Here is a 15,946-nt window from a genome sequence, read left to right as displayed (position 1 = left end):
CAGGAAGGAGGCTCAGTAACGCTCCAAAGTTAAACTAAATTTTGGTGAGGAAAAACAGACATGGCTATTTTCAAAGGGGTCCCTTGACCTCCAACCTCAAGATATGTGGATGAAAATGGGTTCTATGGGTACCCACGAGTCTCCTTTACAGACACGCCCACTTTATGATAATTGCATGCAGGATAAATGTGTTATTTTCAACTACTCTATAATGATGTATTTGAATATTTCTGCATACTGGGGTCCCTAAACAGTCTTGGAATTACATGAATTGTATATCACTGTAAAGCTGAGACTCTTGTGGATCCAATGAGCCCAACTGTATACACGTGAGATGATGTTAGTCCCCATAGTAGCCATTTCATTGGAGTGAGACCATTTTTTCTAAATGTGACCTCACTGTATAAAATGACCTGTGGTGACCTCTAGGATAATCACAGCCTCATGAAACGTTACAGCCACAAACTAGAGACCTAGAGCATACAGAGAATGGATGGCTTTTTCTAGGTAGATTGACAGTAAGGGGGTTTCTGAGCAGTTTACACAACAGAAGTGCTCGCCATCTAATCATGGAAAAATTTAATTCTTGCAGAAATCTCCCAACAGTCAAAGGTTTTTGAAACCAAATCACAGCATGGCTTTTTCTATGGTGTCTTTATGTTGTATTTTGAAGGGATTATTGATAATTTTTTATCAATTGTCAATAAAAAAAATGCTTAAATTTAGCACCAAACCTGTTTACTAAATGGTAACAGCCCATAAATTGCTGCAACAACTTATGAGACACAAGCGGGCAAAGGAATAGCCATCATATACTTCGATCATAATGTTCTAAACCCTTATACTCTTTCTCAGTTTATTTTAATTAATGTTTATTTCAGATTTATGACTAGAGCAACTTGACTCACTGTACTGAGCTGCATCTCAGATTGAACTTCAGGTTCCCAGCTTTCAGATGATGTACACCACTGTTATGTGACATCTACTGCTGACCTGCTATCTCCACCTAAAAACGCCAAAAAGAGGTCTTTTGTTGGTCCGAGAAGGTAAAAAAAAAGTAATTTCGCTCACTGAAATCATTCTTGAAATCTCTGTTTCAACCACAGTAGACATGGACAAGATATTTAAAACACTTTAATACATCAAACAAAACCAAGTAATACATTTGAGGCGTAAAAAATACAAAAGACATCTCCGATGCGTTCCCACTACGGACTGAACATCCTCAAAATAAAACAAGCTATTTCTAGCACAAGAGCTCTCTCTGCTGGAGGAAAACAGTTTTGCTGTACAAAAGCTCAGTTTACAGTTTGTCCACAGCGTTGCAAGCCGAGTTTGAAGCTGCAAGCAGAACAGTAAAATAAAGCCTTTTTTTAGTCAAAATGGATGTTACGTTGAAGTCGGGACATGCACAGATTGAGAACACAGGATATCATTTGAACGCTGCTGCAGGAACACTTGACCGAAACAAAAAGTAAAAGTCTGCACAAGAGGACAAACACAAAATGTATTGCTTTAAGAAATAGTAGAAACTAAAAGAATCTTTTTTTTTTTTTTTAAAGTCATTTCCTTTTTTTTTTCTTTTTTACATAAAAACATATAAAAGTTTAATTATAATAGGGAATTCCAACATTTATAAAACTTTACAACACAATGCAATATAATAGTACCCATTTGGTCTCAGATTAGTTTACGGAGCTGCAAAACTGTTCAGTCAAAGGAAAACAGCCAAGAGAAGAAAAATATATCCCTCTCGTCTTTCTCTGAGGGTTTCCCCGCCAGCAAAACATCACGAGATTCATACAAAAATACCAAAGATTAGGAGGGAAAACGGAACAAAAATGTAACGGTTGATATAGTGAGAGACTGAAAGTGCCTAAAAGAAACAATGTAATTTGCAGTTGGGGATAATCTGTCATGTATGAGACTGTTTACCTGCTGAAAATGTGTTTGAGGGCTGCACACAGTTGTAAAAATGGAATGAATGTGTAAGAAATAAGGTGAATGTGTCTCTTTAGAGCTGAGGTTCTGCTGGTCAGACTGGCTGCTTGTTGCTCCCCTCTGGTTTGGTCTGAGTGATAGTGGTGAGTAATGTGTCTGATGGTGATCTGTAAACGCCTACATTTGGAGGATACTGTATATGTAACAGCACTGAAGAAGAGTCTGAAGTGGTTTTGTTAAACAAAGAGCTCATTTACAATACATTTGGTTTGTGATTGTCACGGAGGTCAAAGCACAGGGCCAGCTTTGAAAAAAACAAAAAAGAGCACAGAGCGGGGGCTTTATTTGTGAATTTGTTTTCTCACGAGGCAGAGCTGTCCTCGAGGCAAAAAACGAATCGCTTTACTTGAGTTGAACTGCAGCAGATGGAGCCAAAGAACCACAGATTAGTTGAGCCTACAGTGCAGGTCTGCCTCTCTACAACTGGATCTCTTTTGACTGACTGGTGGGGGTTCAGTCACCAGTTCAGAGGCTGGATCCTCCCAATGATGTGGATCAAGAGGTTTCTCTTACAAATGACACAGTTTAACACTCGGGTGTTCATCATCAACCTAAAAACAATTAAGTTTGAACTAATTTACAGTATGATTAGGTTAATGCTAACCTTATTAACATGTCCAGCCTGGTAACAATTTACCAGTGATTGGTGAGCCACACATCGGCCAAGGATTGCCTGATTGCTTGATTAAGTAATTGACCATTTGAAGGAGGCTTTGAGAAGGAATTGACCTGTTAATGATGTATTCTGTCTAGAAACGCAGACTGTGGAGGATCCAGCCTCTGAACGGAGACACGGCTAGTATCTTACTCTGAGGGTAATCTAGCAGGGAGGATGCTGGCTGTCACAAGGGGGCTGAAGGATGGCTCCTTCAATCACTCCTATTTTTGTTTTAATCAAACAAAAACGAACACCAAAGATGTGAGAATGAAGGCAGGTGAGGAAGATGATCGTCATGGCTCTGGAGGAAGCTGAGGTGAAGGGGTGGGGTCAGGGGCGTGAGCGGACAGCATTGATCACTGAGACTCTGTTAGCACTTTGAGAGAAAGTCCTGCGGCCTTGGCGGCCGACAGCGCCGTCGTCGAGCCGTGCGTCTGCTTGCCGGTCAGTTCCAGGTGTGTGTGGGCGTGTTTGGTTGCGGGCTGACGGAGGTCGCCGCGCTTGCCGGCAGACTGCTGCGGGGGTAAGCGCGTGTGTGAGCGTGGTGTGTGTGTCGGCGGAGACAAGGTGAGGTGTGTCGACGGGGAGGTGGGCGGCGGGGAGCAGCCCGGGGACGGGGGGAGCTGGTGGTGGTACAGACGGTGGCGAGCGGGGGAGGGAGGAGAGTCTATAGCACTTAAATCTGAAGAAGTTGGGCTGGGACAGCCTCCTCCTTGAAGGTAGCGAATGCACTTCTTTTTCCTCCTAGGGACAGTCAGAGAGAGTTATCTGTGAATAAAGTGTGGATGGTAAACGTCAGCAGGCTTTAATGAAGATGCATCATTCACACGACGTCAACGAACAGGGAGACATGGGGTCAAAATGAACAACACACAAGTATTAGTGTCTATGTACAGATGTAAATGAAGAGTTAATTTAACAAAACATCACAAATTCATCTCAGGAAATATATTTTCTGAAATTCTAGGCTCCTAACTGACGATTTTCTCGATATAAAACAATATAGTTTGAAAAAATATTGCCCTTTTATACGGAAAAAGTCAAAACATAATTGTAAAATTGGCGTCAATCTAAGGGAAAATATTAAAGATTGCTTTAAAGGAACATTTCAACATTTTTGCTGAGAATTAGATGAGGAAATTGATACCACTCTCATGCCTGCTAGATTTGTGTTATGGAACAATGGAGTCAGGCTCGCTGTTTCCCTGTTTCCAGTCTCCATGCTAAGCTAAGATAATTGATAATTTATTATTCGAGAGCAGGGAATACCACTCAAATTTATAATGAATTTACTGTATGACTTTCGTTTACTATTAGTAGCGTTAAACAATGAACTCCTCTTCTCCTGGTCTGCACCAAACATTATAACATAATAGTCAGACAGCAGTGCTGTGCTGTGCTTTGTGAGGTGTACTTAAAAGCAGCCTTGTGTACCTCTGAGCGCAGCATCAAAGCAGTTAACAGGATCCCATGATCATTACCAGAATATGATATGAGTCACCAGGTTTAACCGCAAGGAAAGGCGCTAGGCCATATTTAGAGACAGAGAGAGAGAGGGAGAGAGGGAGGAAGAGTGCAATAGAAAGTGATTTCTAAATGTCAGAGTTCACCATCAAAAGGCGCCGGTTACCACATCGCATGAATGGAGAGAGTTGAAAGCAGATGGGCATGAGAACGCCGTCGAAATGCAAAAGCTGCAGGGAGTGTGTGTGTGTGTGTGTGTGTGTTGAGCTGTGGTGATAAGGATTCGCTCTAACCACATTCACCCCCCTTTGTTCTCTCAAACCGAAACACACACACACACTTAGATTTCCATGACGTGATGGTGGGGAAGACGACGGGGTTGCTACAGTGCTGTGGTGGTAGAAGCTCTTTTTCTGCAGAACCACACATATTCCTGACTCCTTGCAGTGAAGCTGCCGACTATCGCCTATGGTTAATCCTGCTGGGACTAAAACAAGAGGAGGTGATGGGCCTGCTTCTGATTTAGATTGGACTATCACCATGTTTCTGCCTTATTACAGAGAAACTGAGGTTGTTGCAATCTCGAGAAAAGGTCAGGAAAAAACAGTGAGATCAGTGTTGAAGCTGATTTAGTAAATTAGCCTTAGGTGCGTTTGGATGAACAGCTTTATACTAAACTTTGAATAAAGGAATTCAATTTGGCAACCGTTGCTACTGAATGAGCATAAAGCCACAGGTGTCTTCAGTTACTTCTAGCTCATTAGACCTCTGCTCAGGTTGAAGGTGGCCAGAGCTTTTATTAGGTCACAAATCTTTGTCTACCAATAAGAATGATAAAGGTGTGATTTGTCCCGCCCCCTAACAGGTGCAACAAAGCCAACAGGAGACTCAGGAAGAGTCCACCCAGTCCTGAGAAGAGGTCTAATCAGCCAGATTCACTGAAAACACCTGTGGGGGTGTTCAGAGATCTTTTAAAGGGATAGTTCAGGTGTTTTGAAGTGGGGCTGTATGAGGTATTTATCCATAGTCAGTGTATTCCCTACAGTAGATGACGGCCAGCAGAAGCAGATAGGAGTTACTGCCCGGGAGCAAAGCAATGCTGTGAACGGGGACGACAGCAAAACGGATTTTAGCAACCTAAAAGAAAGGCTCACCTAAAAGAATCAGTATCAGTTTAAGTGTACGCTATATTCAGAATATTTTCACTGGTTTACCTTGCCGTCAGACAGCTATACAGTCTATGTTTCAGAAGGGGAACTGAACCCATTATCTATGCTTTCGCCAAAGCAACCAGACTCCATTGAAAAACAGTAATTGTACCTCGCAGAACATTGGGTTTTGGTTCCGTGCGGTAACTCCTGTCTGCTTCTCCAAACTGGGGGCGTGCCGACCATCATCTACTGAAGTTAATATGACTATGGATAAGTACCTCATACAAAACCCACTTCAAAACACCCAAACTATCCCTTTAGGAGTTGAAATATTTTGTGAAAGTTTGACCTTTTACAACACAGGTGTTGCAAACTGGTGTTAATTGATGGTGATTATAGTTCCATGATTATAATGCCTTCATATTCACTGTTTTTCTTTTAGTCCCAGCTGAACTCTGACCGTGGCATGAATCTACAAGTTGCAATAAAAAGTTTGACGAAGTATGATGTTTTTTGCCGCAAACTCGCGTGAATTCATAAATATGAATTCATAAATATGTCAGAACATGTTGGGAGTTAAATTCGGTAGTGAAAAGGGTGAATGTAGGTATGTTTGTGTTTTGAGTACCAGAGTGGTATTCCCCTTTAACCACGTTAACTGTACAGGGCCTGTATGATGCAACACTTTAAAACAGAAGTGCAAAGCCCGAACCCACGCTGACCTTTCAGGTGAGACATCACAGGAAGGAAAATAAAGAAACGGGAGAACATTCGTTTTTGGTAATAAATAAATCGGGATTAAGTGTTTTTCTTCACCTGTGATGCCTTGATTACTGATCCTGGAACAGTAATCCTGACAATAAACCTTATAATGTGGAGCCTAATGTTATTGACTTGAAGTGATGTGATTATGCTGCAAGAGCTGTATTTTGGGATGTTTTGATACTTCTATCAACTGTGAAACTGTGCCTATACTATATTTCTTTTATTACTATATAACTACATATCTATGGCTATAATGCCTCAATTTGTAGAGCAGCAAGTTAGTGACAGACGGCATGCAGAGATCTGGGTTTTCAACAATTCTTTGAAGGCGGAGCTCGTCTTGAGGCAGACATAATCGTCAGTGGGTGGAGCTTGGTAACTTAAGTAGTAACACAAGACTTATTTGTACCTCCAGAGCCGCTCCGCCTTTCAGAAATGCTTGAATAACCCCGTCAGAGGGAAGGGATGCACTGATGGTTAAATGGGAGGAAAGATGAGGTTCGTTTGTTGGACGACAGCAGTGCGGCGCTATGGAGTGGGTAGTGGTGGATGCTTGTTTTACACACCTGCAAGGACCGCACCAGTCCGTTTGTTGGTTGAGGCCGAAGCGAGCCCGGCATTTCTTAGGAGAGCCCGGGTCTGAGCACAATGCACAGCATGCACATAACAAGAGAGCAAAAAGAGAGAGGAGCAGAAGAAGAAGAAGAAGAAGAAGAAGAGGGGTTAGAGGGGGCGAGGACAGAAGGAGGAGAGATGAAGATAGACGAAGAGGAGAGAAATAAAGAAAGAGACACAAGAGCATGTCAGGGCAGGAAACAGGGCTGTCCGTTCAGAGAAAAGCCATCAGGTCAAACTGTTAGTAGCCGGTTACAGCGCAGCAAAACATCGACGACCAGAATAACCACACAACACACAACTTAGTTAAACAAGCAAGTCAGACATCCTGGAAACAAGCTGTTAAGACGTACAGAGAGAGGGCAGCCGTGCTGTGGCACTCTGTTAGTACAGTGTTTTAAAAAGGTTTTCACTTTCTTGCAAAGACGCAGTCATTAAATGCTTTATCTCAGGAGGTCAGCAGTCTTTAAATCCCGAAATGCACGTTACTACTTCTCTGTTTGAGGCTGAACTTGGGCCTGATATCAGAAAATATTGAAATCGTCATCAGATATTTAGCTGAAAATCAGACTTAATATCTAGATTTGTCATCAGCTGCACTGTAACTTTTAAATGGGATCATAGCTTTAGTTCAGGACTTGCATTAGATTATTGCACCATTCATGCGTCACCATCAGATGACTCTAACATCTATCAACATCCATATTTTTCTACCAATCTCTTACATGAAATACCAGCGTTGCCTGCAGGACATTTAAGATTTGTGTAATTTAACTTTTTACTTTTAACGCTACCTGCTGAAGCTGTTTGCTACTACAGTGTTCGCATGAGCGCTCACGTAGAGTAAGTGATCTACTGCATGTGGAGGACTTCTGTGTGTTTTAATTGGTTGAGATAAGAGATGGGGAAATATTTTTCGATAATTGCCTAATATGGTAAAGGGGAAGGGGAAAATATCATGATGTCTGACATAATAAAGTTGGACAACTAAGAACAGGACAAAAAGTTTTTTGTACACCGGAGATTAAAATGTTTATAATTCAGGTTAGGTGGAAAGCAGAGTGGGTGGGTGGTTTGACGTTAGAGACACATCCTGCCTCAAAGATGTTGTGCTACGAACGCCAACGCAACTTCAAGCTCAACTGAATTCTCTCCAATAGCTACTGCAGAGTTGACACCGGCCGTAGCGCCGTTGTGTCTGTCTGACAAGAGAAAAAGGAAGATATTTATGTGTTTACCTGTATTGGAGTCCTGAAGCTTCTCCCTTTTTCTCCTCTTCTTTTTGCCCTGCGGGAGAAAAAACAAAACAAAACCCCCCACATTAAATGAGACAGGCTCAGCTGTTGAAATGAGCTGCAGACTTTTGACTGAGGCTGATGAATCCAGATCTTTTGGTTCATACTCAGATTAGTTATCAGCCATCATTTGTAAAGATAGTGGGATTGTGCAGCTGTTCTCTTATATCTACATGGAAAAAAAATGACAAAAGACTTCACACAAAAAGGCTTATTTCTCTCAAATTCTGGTCACAAAATTGTTAAAATCTGTGTTAGTGAGGACTTAACGTGACAGGTGTGGCTTATCAAGATGCTGATTAAACAGGATGATTGTTACACAGGTGTGCGAAAGGAGAAGGAACACGGACTTTAACAAACTTGTGACCAGAATTTGAGAGAAATAAGCCTTTTGTGTGCATAGAAAAAGTCTTCAATCTGAAACTAGGTGGGAAAACAAAAGTGTTGCGTTTATATTTTTGTTCAGTCTATGTGATTTTATCTGAAAAGACTTCCACAAAAACTTTCTGGGTTCCTCTTATGTTATAAACAAATATGTTTCTTTATCACCCTCGAGTGCAATCCCTCTTTGAGAGTGATATTGACAGTGAGAGTTTATGATAAAATACAGTCCCAAAACGGTATTCTTTTTATCAACAGCAAACTGCACCATGTGAAAAATTCCTCATGTGACGTGTAAAATGAAAAAAGTGCAAAGTTAAAAGCAGCAACCAGGTCAGGCAACCATCTTTAATGCTCTACGAAAGCAAGAAAAAAAGCAAGAAAAGATAAAGAAATCCAAACGTTCCATCACTAATGTCATTGTAAAATTGATTTCATGCAAAAACCTGATGCGTCGTCGCACAAAAAGTAAACGATCGACACCTTAAAAAAGGTTTGCAGATCACCTCGGATCCACAACAATCTCGTCTTCGTATTTTGTAGTAATTTTCATTATCTCCAGTCTGATTGTAATGTGTGACTGTTGAGGTAAACATCAGAGTTGTTCACGCAGATCCGGTGATGGTGAAGTGAGGCCTCATATTTGGGTTGAGATGAAGGATGTGGGCACAGAGATCTACCGCCTACGCTTCGATGTCTGCCCTCCTCGGCTCGCTGTCAGCATTGTCTATGTGGTTACAACAACTCCTCTAGCAACTGCACCGCTCTGAAGCTCTGTGTCTGTGGGCGTACGTGTGTGTGTGTGTGTGTGTGTGTGTGTGTGTGTGTGTGTGTGTGTCTCTGTATGTACAATGTGTAGGTTTTTTTAGGACTCGGAGGAGAAACCCTCCACAGCTGCGGGGGCGATATGTGGAACTTCGCTTCCTGTTTTGCTAGTAGGTCCACTGACTGCTTTTTTTTTGTTTTGTTTGTTTTTTTAAACCTGAGAAGGAGAGCAGTGTGTGGAGGGTGACGGGGGAGTGAGGGGGTTTCTTGAAATGAAACAATATTTTAAGCAACAGCCAAGAAGCCCTGAATGCCTGTATGTAGAGTTCATCATTACACAAGTTGTTGTTGAGCGTATCAGACTCTGTTGCCGTGCGCCTAAGAGGAATATTTTGGATAAATCATTTACGTTTTTGGTTTCTTTACACTCGTGGAGTTGTGATGATATAGTGCAACAATAAGTAGAGGTGTTCCGATACCATTTTTTCCTTCCCGACACCTGAACTTACGGTATCGGACGATATTGTTTTTAAATTATGGTATCGGATAGGTGCATAGACTGGACTACTCGCTGATACCCAATCCCAAATTTTGGGCGCTATCGGACGCATTTCAGATACTGGTATCGGTATCGGAACAACTCTAACGATGGGTCCACCTTACAACTGCAGAATGATCACATTCCTGTCATCAAAAATTATTGGAAAAAGGTTTGACATACAGTATAAAGTTATCTGCCCAATGCCCCTATAGTTGAATACTGTAAAAACGAGCTCTGTATCTGTCAGTAAGCTACCACGTGTAGATGATGTTTACATTTACAGTTGTACTAAGTCATGACATTTGTCCACATGAACTAATCAAACAGCATCCACTGTGTTAGGCCTTGCTGAGCTGCTTAGAAAATGCTCAAAGCTCCATGCATACAGCAATAGCTCCTACACCTATGATCGCAGTTTACTAGAGCTCTGGTTTATAACATATTCACAACATCACGAGGATGAACAGCGAGCTTAGAAAAATAACTCTCTACGGATAAGGTTAGGACTTTTATTTTGAAATATCTGCTCGATAAAGTGGCATCGCCTTGTGCTGCAGCATTAAAGAGACCCAAAAACCAAATGAAGAATGACATTAGAACTGAATCAGTGTGCATGTTTGTGACATGAAGCACTCGTTCAGGTGTTATAGAACGTGTTATAAACCACAGCCCCGAATAAAGTGCCACCACGACTTTGTGTGCCATGCCTGCCCGTCTACAGCTCAGTCAGGTATAGAGAAACAAGACAGTACAGCAGAGAGAAGCGTAAACAGGTTACCACTCTGACAAGGTATATCTAACGTCACTGAAAAGCAGCTTCTGTTACAACCAAAGCCTTTACTTCACCTGATTATGACACATTTTCCTCATCGTTTTCTGGTAGAAAACATTCAAACGTTACAGGATTTACTTAAACCTGTAATCATTAGAGAAACTACTGACTATAAAAAGTGTCAAAAGTTGTGTTTCTGTGTAACCATAACATGTGTTTAGCATTACTAGTAACCCAATTCAAGATTTTAAATGCCCAAAAGTAAAACATAAACTATGGCAGCGAGGCCAGCCATGCGGCCCTGCTCTCTGTTAGTTGAGCAAAACGGGTTGATTTATACCTCTGTGTGATTTACAGTTTAACTGACTAGTAGTCATAACCATAGCAACGTGCAAGACTTGGTGAAATGTGTTCAAAACTGACCAATCAGATCTGCTTTTGCAGCTTACGTGTTTTGTCTGTGAGGGCTGATGTGTGTGAGTCATTAAGATTTTTGGAAGGTGCATGCAAACTTTGCACAGGAATACCCACAACCCCTTTCATGCAGCTCTTCACAGATTTTCCCACCACAGAGGCATAAATCCACCATAAGACGTGTCCCTACCCAATCAGCTTTACTCTTTTCCCCTGCGACCCCGCTAAGGCCCGCCTCCTGCAAGAGTTCAACAGCAAACTGACAGATCAGAGGCACACAGCAGCCCAGATACAGCACATCCCCAAAACATTAGACTACAACACATGCACCACACAGCTTTGACTTCCTCTTGTATTCTGGGAGACCGATTTTTAATCATTTCATGCTATGAAAGTCTGTCGTTATGTTTTATGACTTGACTGACAGGCCTGGGAGCCAATAATCATGCAGGTTGTTGAGACAGTAGCCAGTAAAGGAAGCTCTGAGGTGAGAACAAAAAATATGATCAAACCCAGTTCAACAAGTTCTGGTTTATTGATTGATCCTGTTTGTCATTTTTGTTTTTATTTACAGGGAATCACACCAGAGAGAAAGAAGTCAAGTGGCTGAACTGGCTCCTGGTGTTTGTTGCATCAAATGTTTTGTACTTTTTTAACGATTTTGACATTTTATAATTTCTCAAAAGCAGCTTTCCGCTCACTAATGTAATAAATACTGCATGATATATTAATTTATCACAGTATAAATACCTGTCATTGCTTTCTTACTCTTATTTTGAAAGGAATTTATTGGTGTTTATGTGTTCATACTTGAAAAAAAAGTCTGAAAGTCAATTTAAAAAAATCAATAATAGAAGAATCCAGGTGAAAATGTGATTTTAAAATCACCATATGCAGCACAAACATTGTAGTTTTACGATTTAATTTGTCTTGTATGTCTTACTTTGAGGAACATTTTCTTTCCATTTCTCACCAGGAGAGATGAATAAATGGAAAATGATATTTCTTAGGTATAATAACAAGTATATAATATATATAATGTATATCATATAATGACAAGTATAACTGATCATGTTTATAATTATTTACATTGATATAATAATTACAAAAGCACATATTTTTTGGTTAGTAATAATTGTAAGGTAATGTAATAACATATTTTACATCATTAAAAACACTATTTAGTTTCTACAAGCTCAGTGTTGTAAACAACCAGATGACTTCTTCACTCTAGAGATGGTTCCCTCTACAGCCCAGGTATAGAAATCATGCCTTCTCCATAACAAAGTGAGAGATCCTCCTCGACTTAAAACGTTTTCATCCTCCTGGTTATGTTTTTTTTTTTTTTCAGATCAGCTCAGAAGAGTTGTATGGAGTATGGAGGAAGAGGAGAAAAAAGATGAGGAGTGAGAATAGAAGTACTCACGTAGTTGTCTCTGGCGGACCAGGTCGGGTAGAGCTGCATGTGGAGTTGTCTCTCTTTCCTGGCCAACTCGTAGTACTTGGCCTGTTCCTCCCGGGTCAGTGCATGCCACTGGAGACGCAAAACAAAACAACAACAATAATCAAGAGGAACTGTTACTATTTTGATCACATTATCATATTTGCACATACTGTGTACTGTACAGCGGGCCGATTCAATTACATTTTTAGAGAGTGATTGGTGACTATTGGTGTACGATACAGCATGATCTGCTTCTGAACTGTACGAATGCTTTAACTTTACTGATTTATCATTGTTCAGGATCCCAGTACCACCACTCAGTGATGTCAGTAGCACCAGTATGTGAGGGGAACGGAGTTCACGTTACCACAGTCCTCTCATGTTCCTCATGTGTGAAATTACAAACTGACCTGGAAACAGGATTAGTCTGCGTTCACTTTGTGTGTGTGTGTGTGTGTGTGTGTATGCGTGTGCGTGAATCCCTCACCCTTCGTCCCAGAATCTGGTTGATGGCGGCGCTCTCCTTTAATGTGCACTCGGCGATGACCTTCGCCCTCATCTCCTTCATGTAGAGCATGAAGGCGTTCAGGGGTTTCTTGATGACCGGCTTCTTGGGCTCCTTCTCCCGCTTGGCCTCCACATGCTGCTTCCTAAGGGGGGGGGGGAGAGGAAGAGGAGGAGAGTGGCAGGAGGAAGAGGAGGAGAAGGGGGCGAGGATGGGTGAAGGAATTTGAACGAAGATGGAAATACAATCAGTTTTGGTTTGTGTATACAAGAAGTTAGACTTAGTGTGTTCCTCATATACTGTAGGTTACATGAAACATAACAATACAAATATAAAAAAATGAAGTTTGACATCTTAATAAATATAGTAGTAAGTTCCAGTCTCAAATTAAAGTCTAACATTGCAGGAAAAAAGTGCTTTAAGAGTAGTGATATAAACAGAGTATGAATTAGTACAAAAATACACAAACTAAAGAGCTAGAGAGAAGAACAGTTATGAGGAGAGGAGTGTGACAGAGTGAAGCAAAATGACCCAAAAGGCGATACTTACACATACATGCCCCTGTCATAGTGATCGTGCTCCTGTTTGCCTGAAGGGGGCACTATGGCTGGGTGGGGGATCCCTGTAGGATGCATGCCTCCTGGGCCCAGCATCAGAGAGTGAGGGAACCTGGTGGAGGTGAAAGAAAAAAGGTGGAGGAAGACAGACAGAGAGTAAAACAAAACAAAAAGCTTTAGTTCAGAGAAATGCTTTGAGTCGGGGTGCAAAGAGGACTAGGAGCGTCAAAGCAAGAGCGTCAGTTCTGGTAAGCAATGAGCTTGAAAGCATGAAAAGCCTCTAGGTTGATCTTTTAATAATTTGGCTTCCTGAACAGATAGGTTGATTGACTCTTCAAAAAAAAATATACAACTGGTGGAGGGTGTTCATGTTGAGCATGGCGCTTAAAAAATGTGTGATTTGATTTCTTTTTATCTCTTCAGCAAAGATGTAAGCATTTATCACCACTAGAGGGCGTCCTAGCATCACAGAGTGAGAGGTTAGGAGACGAGGAAAATACTCCTTCACCTCTTTAACGCTCGTCTTGTAGTCGGTGCACTTCTAAACATCTTAATGAATAATCTCACCATCCACAATATGATCCAAGTATATTCATTTAAGTCTAAAAGAAGGTCATTTTTGGGGGATTTTGTTTCCAAAAAACAAGTTTGTTTCAGCACCACTATGGAGATAAAAAGGGGCAACATAGAGTCTGACTGACAAAGAAGCAGCATAAGCATCAGCTGCTTGAGTAAGCGTCAAATAATAACCAAAAAGTATTCATTTTGTTTGTCTTTAACCTGTAACTGCTCATAGGTGGGGTTTACTGTGCTTGTCAAATTCAGGTACTAGTAGCAACAGAAATACATAACATAAGTATGCCAGCATAATTAAGTTTAGCAAATTATGTAATGCTTACTGCTTGGAAATAGTGAAAACAGAGGATACATTTCCCCTCTTTTCCCCTCTTCCCCCTCTTTAACACACCAGGTTAAAAGATGTGATAGAAGATCCAGATCATACGTTTCATGATCTGGCTTTTAACTTGTTGTGATTTTCTAAAAAACTGACAATCACTGTGTAAATACCCACCTATGTGACACGATACAGGGCTAAAACAAACCATATGAGAGGCTGGTTACTGTGTGACTGAGGCCTTGTATGTGTAATGAGAGATAACCTGACGAACCGGCAAAGCGCTGTGGCGGGAAAGCATCTGTCTGTTGCAAAAACACCGACTTGCAGTATGTGTGAGATTGTTCAGGATCAAATGTGTCAAATTAGAATCGCAGCTTAAGCAAATACAGAAAAACCAAAAACACCTGGCTGAACAATGTGAAGATATTGTAGCTCTCACACACTCACAGCGGGGTCACACTCTTGTTTTTATTGTTCCTGTCCTTGAAAAACAAAATGCTTGCTGCATGGGACGGCATAACAGGATCTCACACAATATTTGCTTAAAAACGAAAATAGCAAAAGCAAGAAAAAAGCAGTTAATGTCTTTAAGAGTGTGTGTTTCTGTGTCAGCCGTTTGTATTCTGCAGCAGCGACTAGCTCAGTTTGCCTCGACTCGGCTTGTTTTGGCGAAACAGCGAACTCGTCCTGTTTACAGCACACTGGCTCCAATAGGACTTTTTACAGCAGCTGCCCAATGAAAGCTGACACAGAAGCTGAACATGGCGAATGGAAAAAACTCCTGCTCAGGCGTTTTTGAATGTGCTATAAACAGGAGTTGGTTGATGCAGAGCGTAGGCTTGTTGTTTTATTTTGCTTTTACTTTCTTGGATCGGCCTGGCTCGGTCCGACCAGCAGGCTACGATACCTGGAGTAGGAGGCGCTGGAGAGGTTGGATGGGTAGGACTGCCTGTATCCACAGGGGGACAGGGCAGGGTAGACGGGCTGGCTCTGCCTGCCACAGCACAGCAGAGGGGGAGAGACGGTAGTGCCCTTTAGCTTTACAGGTAAAAGTTTGTCCATCCCTGAGAGGATGTTTAGCCTTTAAATAGGTCAATTTAATTCTATTATAATCTTGATTTAACTTAGATAAAAATCAGATACACTTATAAACTCTCTACTGTGATACAGAGGCATTCTTTCGGGGAATTTAAACTTGCATTTTGTAAACAATTAATCATCTTTGTTTGCATTTTGAAAACATCTTAAACACATTTCTTAGACAGCTGGAATCAGAAATAATAGTGAATTTTCTTTACATTTTTTCCCTATTTTTTGTCCTGTAATTAATGTTCTATCTAGGGCTGCAACTAACTGTTATTTTCTTTGTCGATTAATCTGTCAATTATTTTCTCGATTAGTCGTTTGGTCTGTAAAATGTCAGAAAATGGAGAAAAATGTCGATCAGTGTTTCCCAAAGCCCAAGATGATGTCCTCAAATGTCTTGTTTTGTCCACATTTCAAAGATATTCAGTTGACTGTCATAGAGGAGTAAAGAAACCAGAAAATATTCACATTTAAGAAGCTGGAATTTTGACTTTTTCTTAAAAAATTACTCACAACGATTAATTGATTATCAACATAGTTGGCGATAAATTTAATAGTTGACAGCTAATTAATTATATCCCTTATTAATTATAATTATTTTATAATTTGTTTGTGTTGCTGTGAGTTTTAGGAG

The 15,946-nt window shown here is 41.0% G+C and overlaps 1 protein-coding gene across 27 annotated transcripts in view; it reads right to left on the bottom strand.

Annotated features, from left to right (window-relative positions):
* Positions 1-1,116: 1,116 nt before the first annotated feature.
* Positions 1,117-15,946, bottom strand: part of tcf7 (transcription factor 7) — an 83,930-nt gene continuing 69,100 nt past the window's right edge. The window contains exons 6-13 of one of the 27 annotated variants that reach the window (XM_074611983.1): positions 15,089-15,220; positions 13,321-13,440; positions 12,754-12,916; positions 12,249-12,356; positions 11,013-11,060; positions 7,893-7,941; positions 6,606-6,678; positions 1,117-3,403 (exon numbers count right to left, since the gene is read on the bottom strand). In XM_074611983.1, the coding sequence (XP_074468084.1) occupies positions 3,016-3,403; positions 6,606-6,678; positions 7,893-7,941; positions 11,013-11,060; positions 12,249-12,356; positions 12,754-12,916; positions 13,321-13,440; positions 15,089-15,220 (1,081 nt within the window). In that variant the 3' untranslated portion in view covers positions 1,117-3,015. Of the gene's footprint in view, positions 3,428-6,605; positions 6,679-7,892; positions 7,942-11,012; positions 11,061-12,248; positions 12,357-12,753; positions 12,917-13,320; positions 13,441-15,088; positions 15,221-15,946 lie in introns of all 27 variants that reach the window. The other 26 variants (XM_074611984.1, XM_074611985.1, XM_074611986.1 and 23 more) reach the window with 26 other exon arrangements.

This window comes from Sebastes fasciatus, chromosome 16, assembly GCF_043250625.1.
Source record: "Sebastes fasciatus isolate fSebFas1 chromosome 16, fSebFas1.pri, whole genome shotgun sequence".
Taxonomy (NCBI): Eukaryota; Metazoa; Chordata; class Actinopteri; order Perciformes; family Sebastidae; genus Sebastes; species Sebastes fasciatus.
The sequence above is the reverse complement of the archived record's forward strand: the minus strand, read 5'-3'. Positions and strand labels throughout refer to the sequence as shown.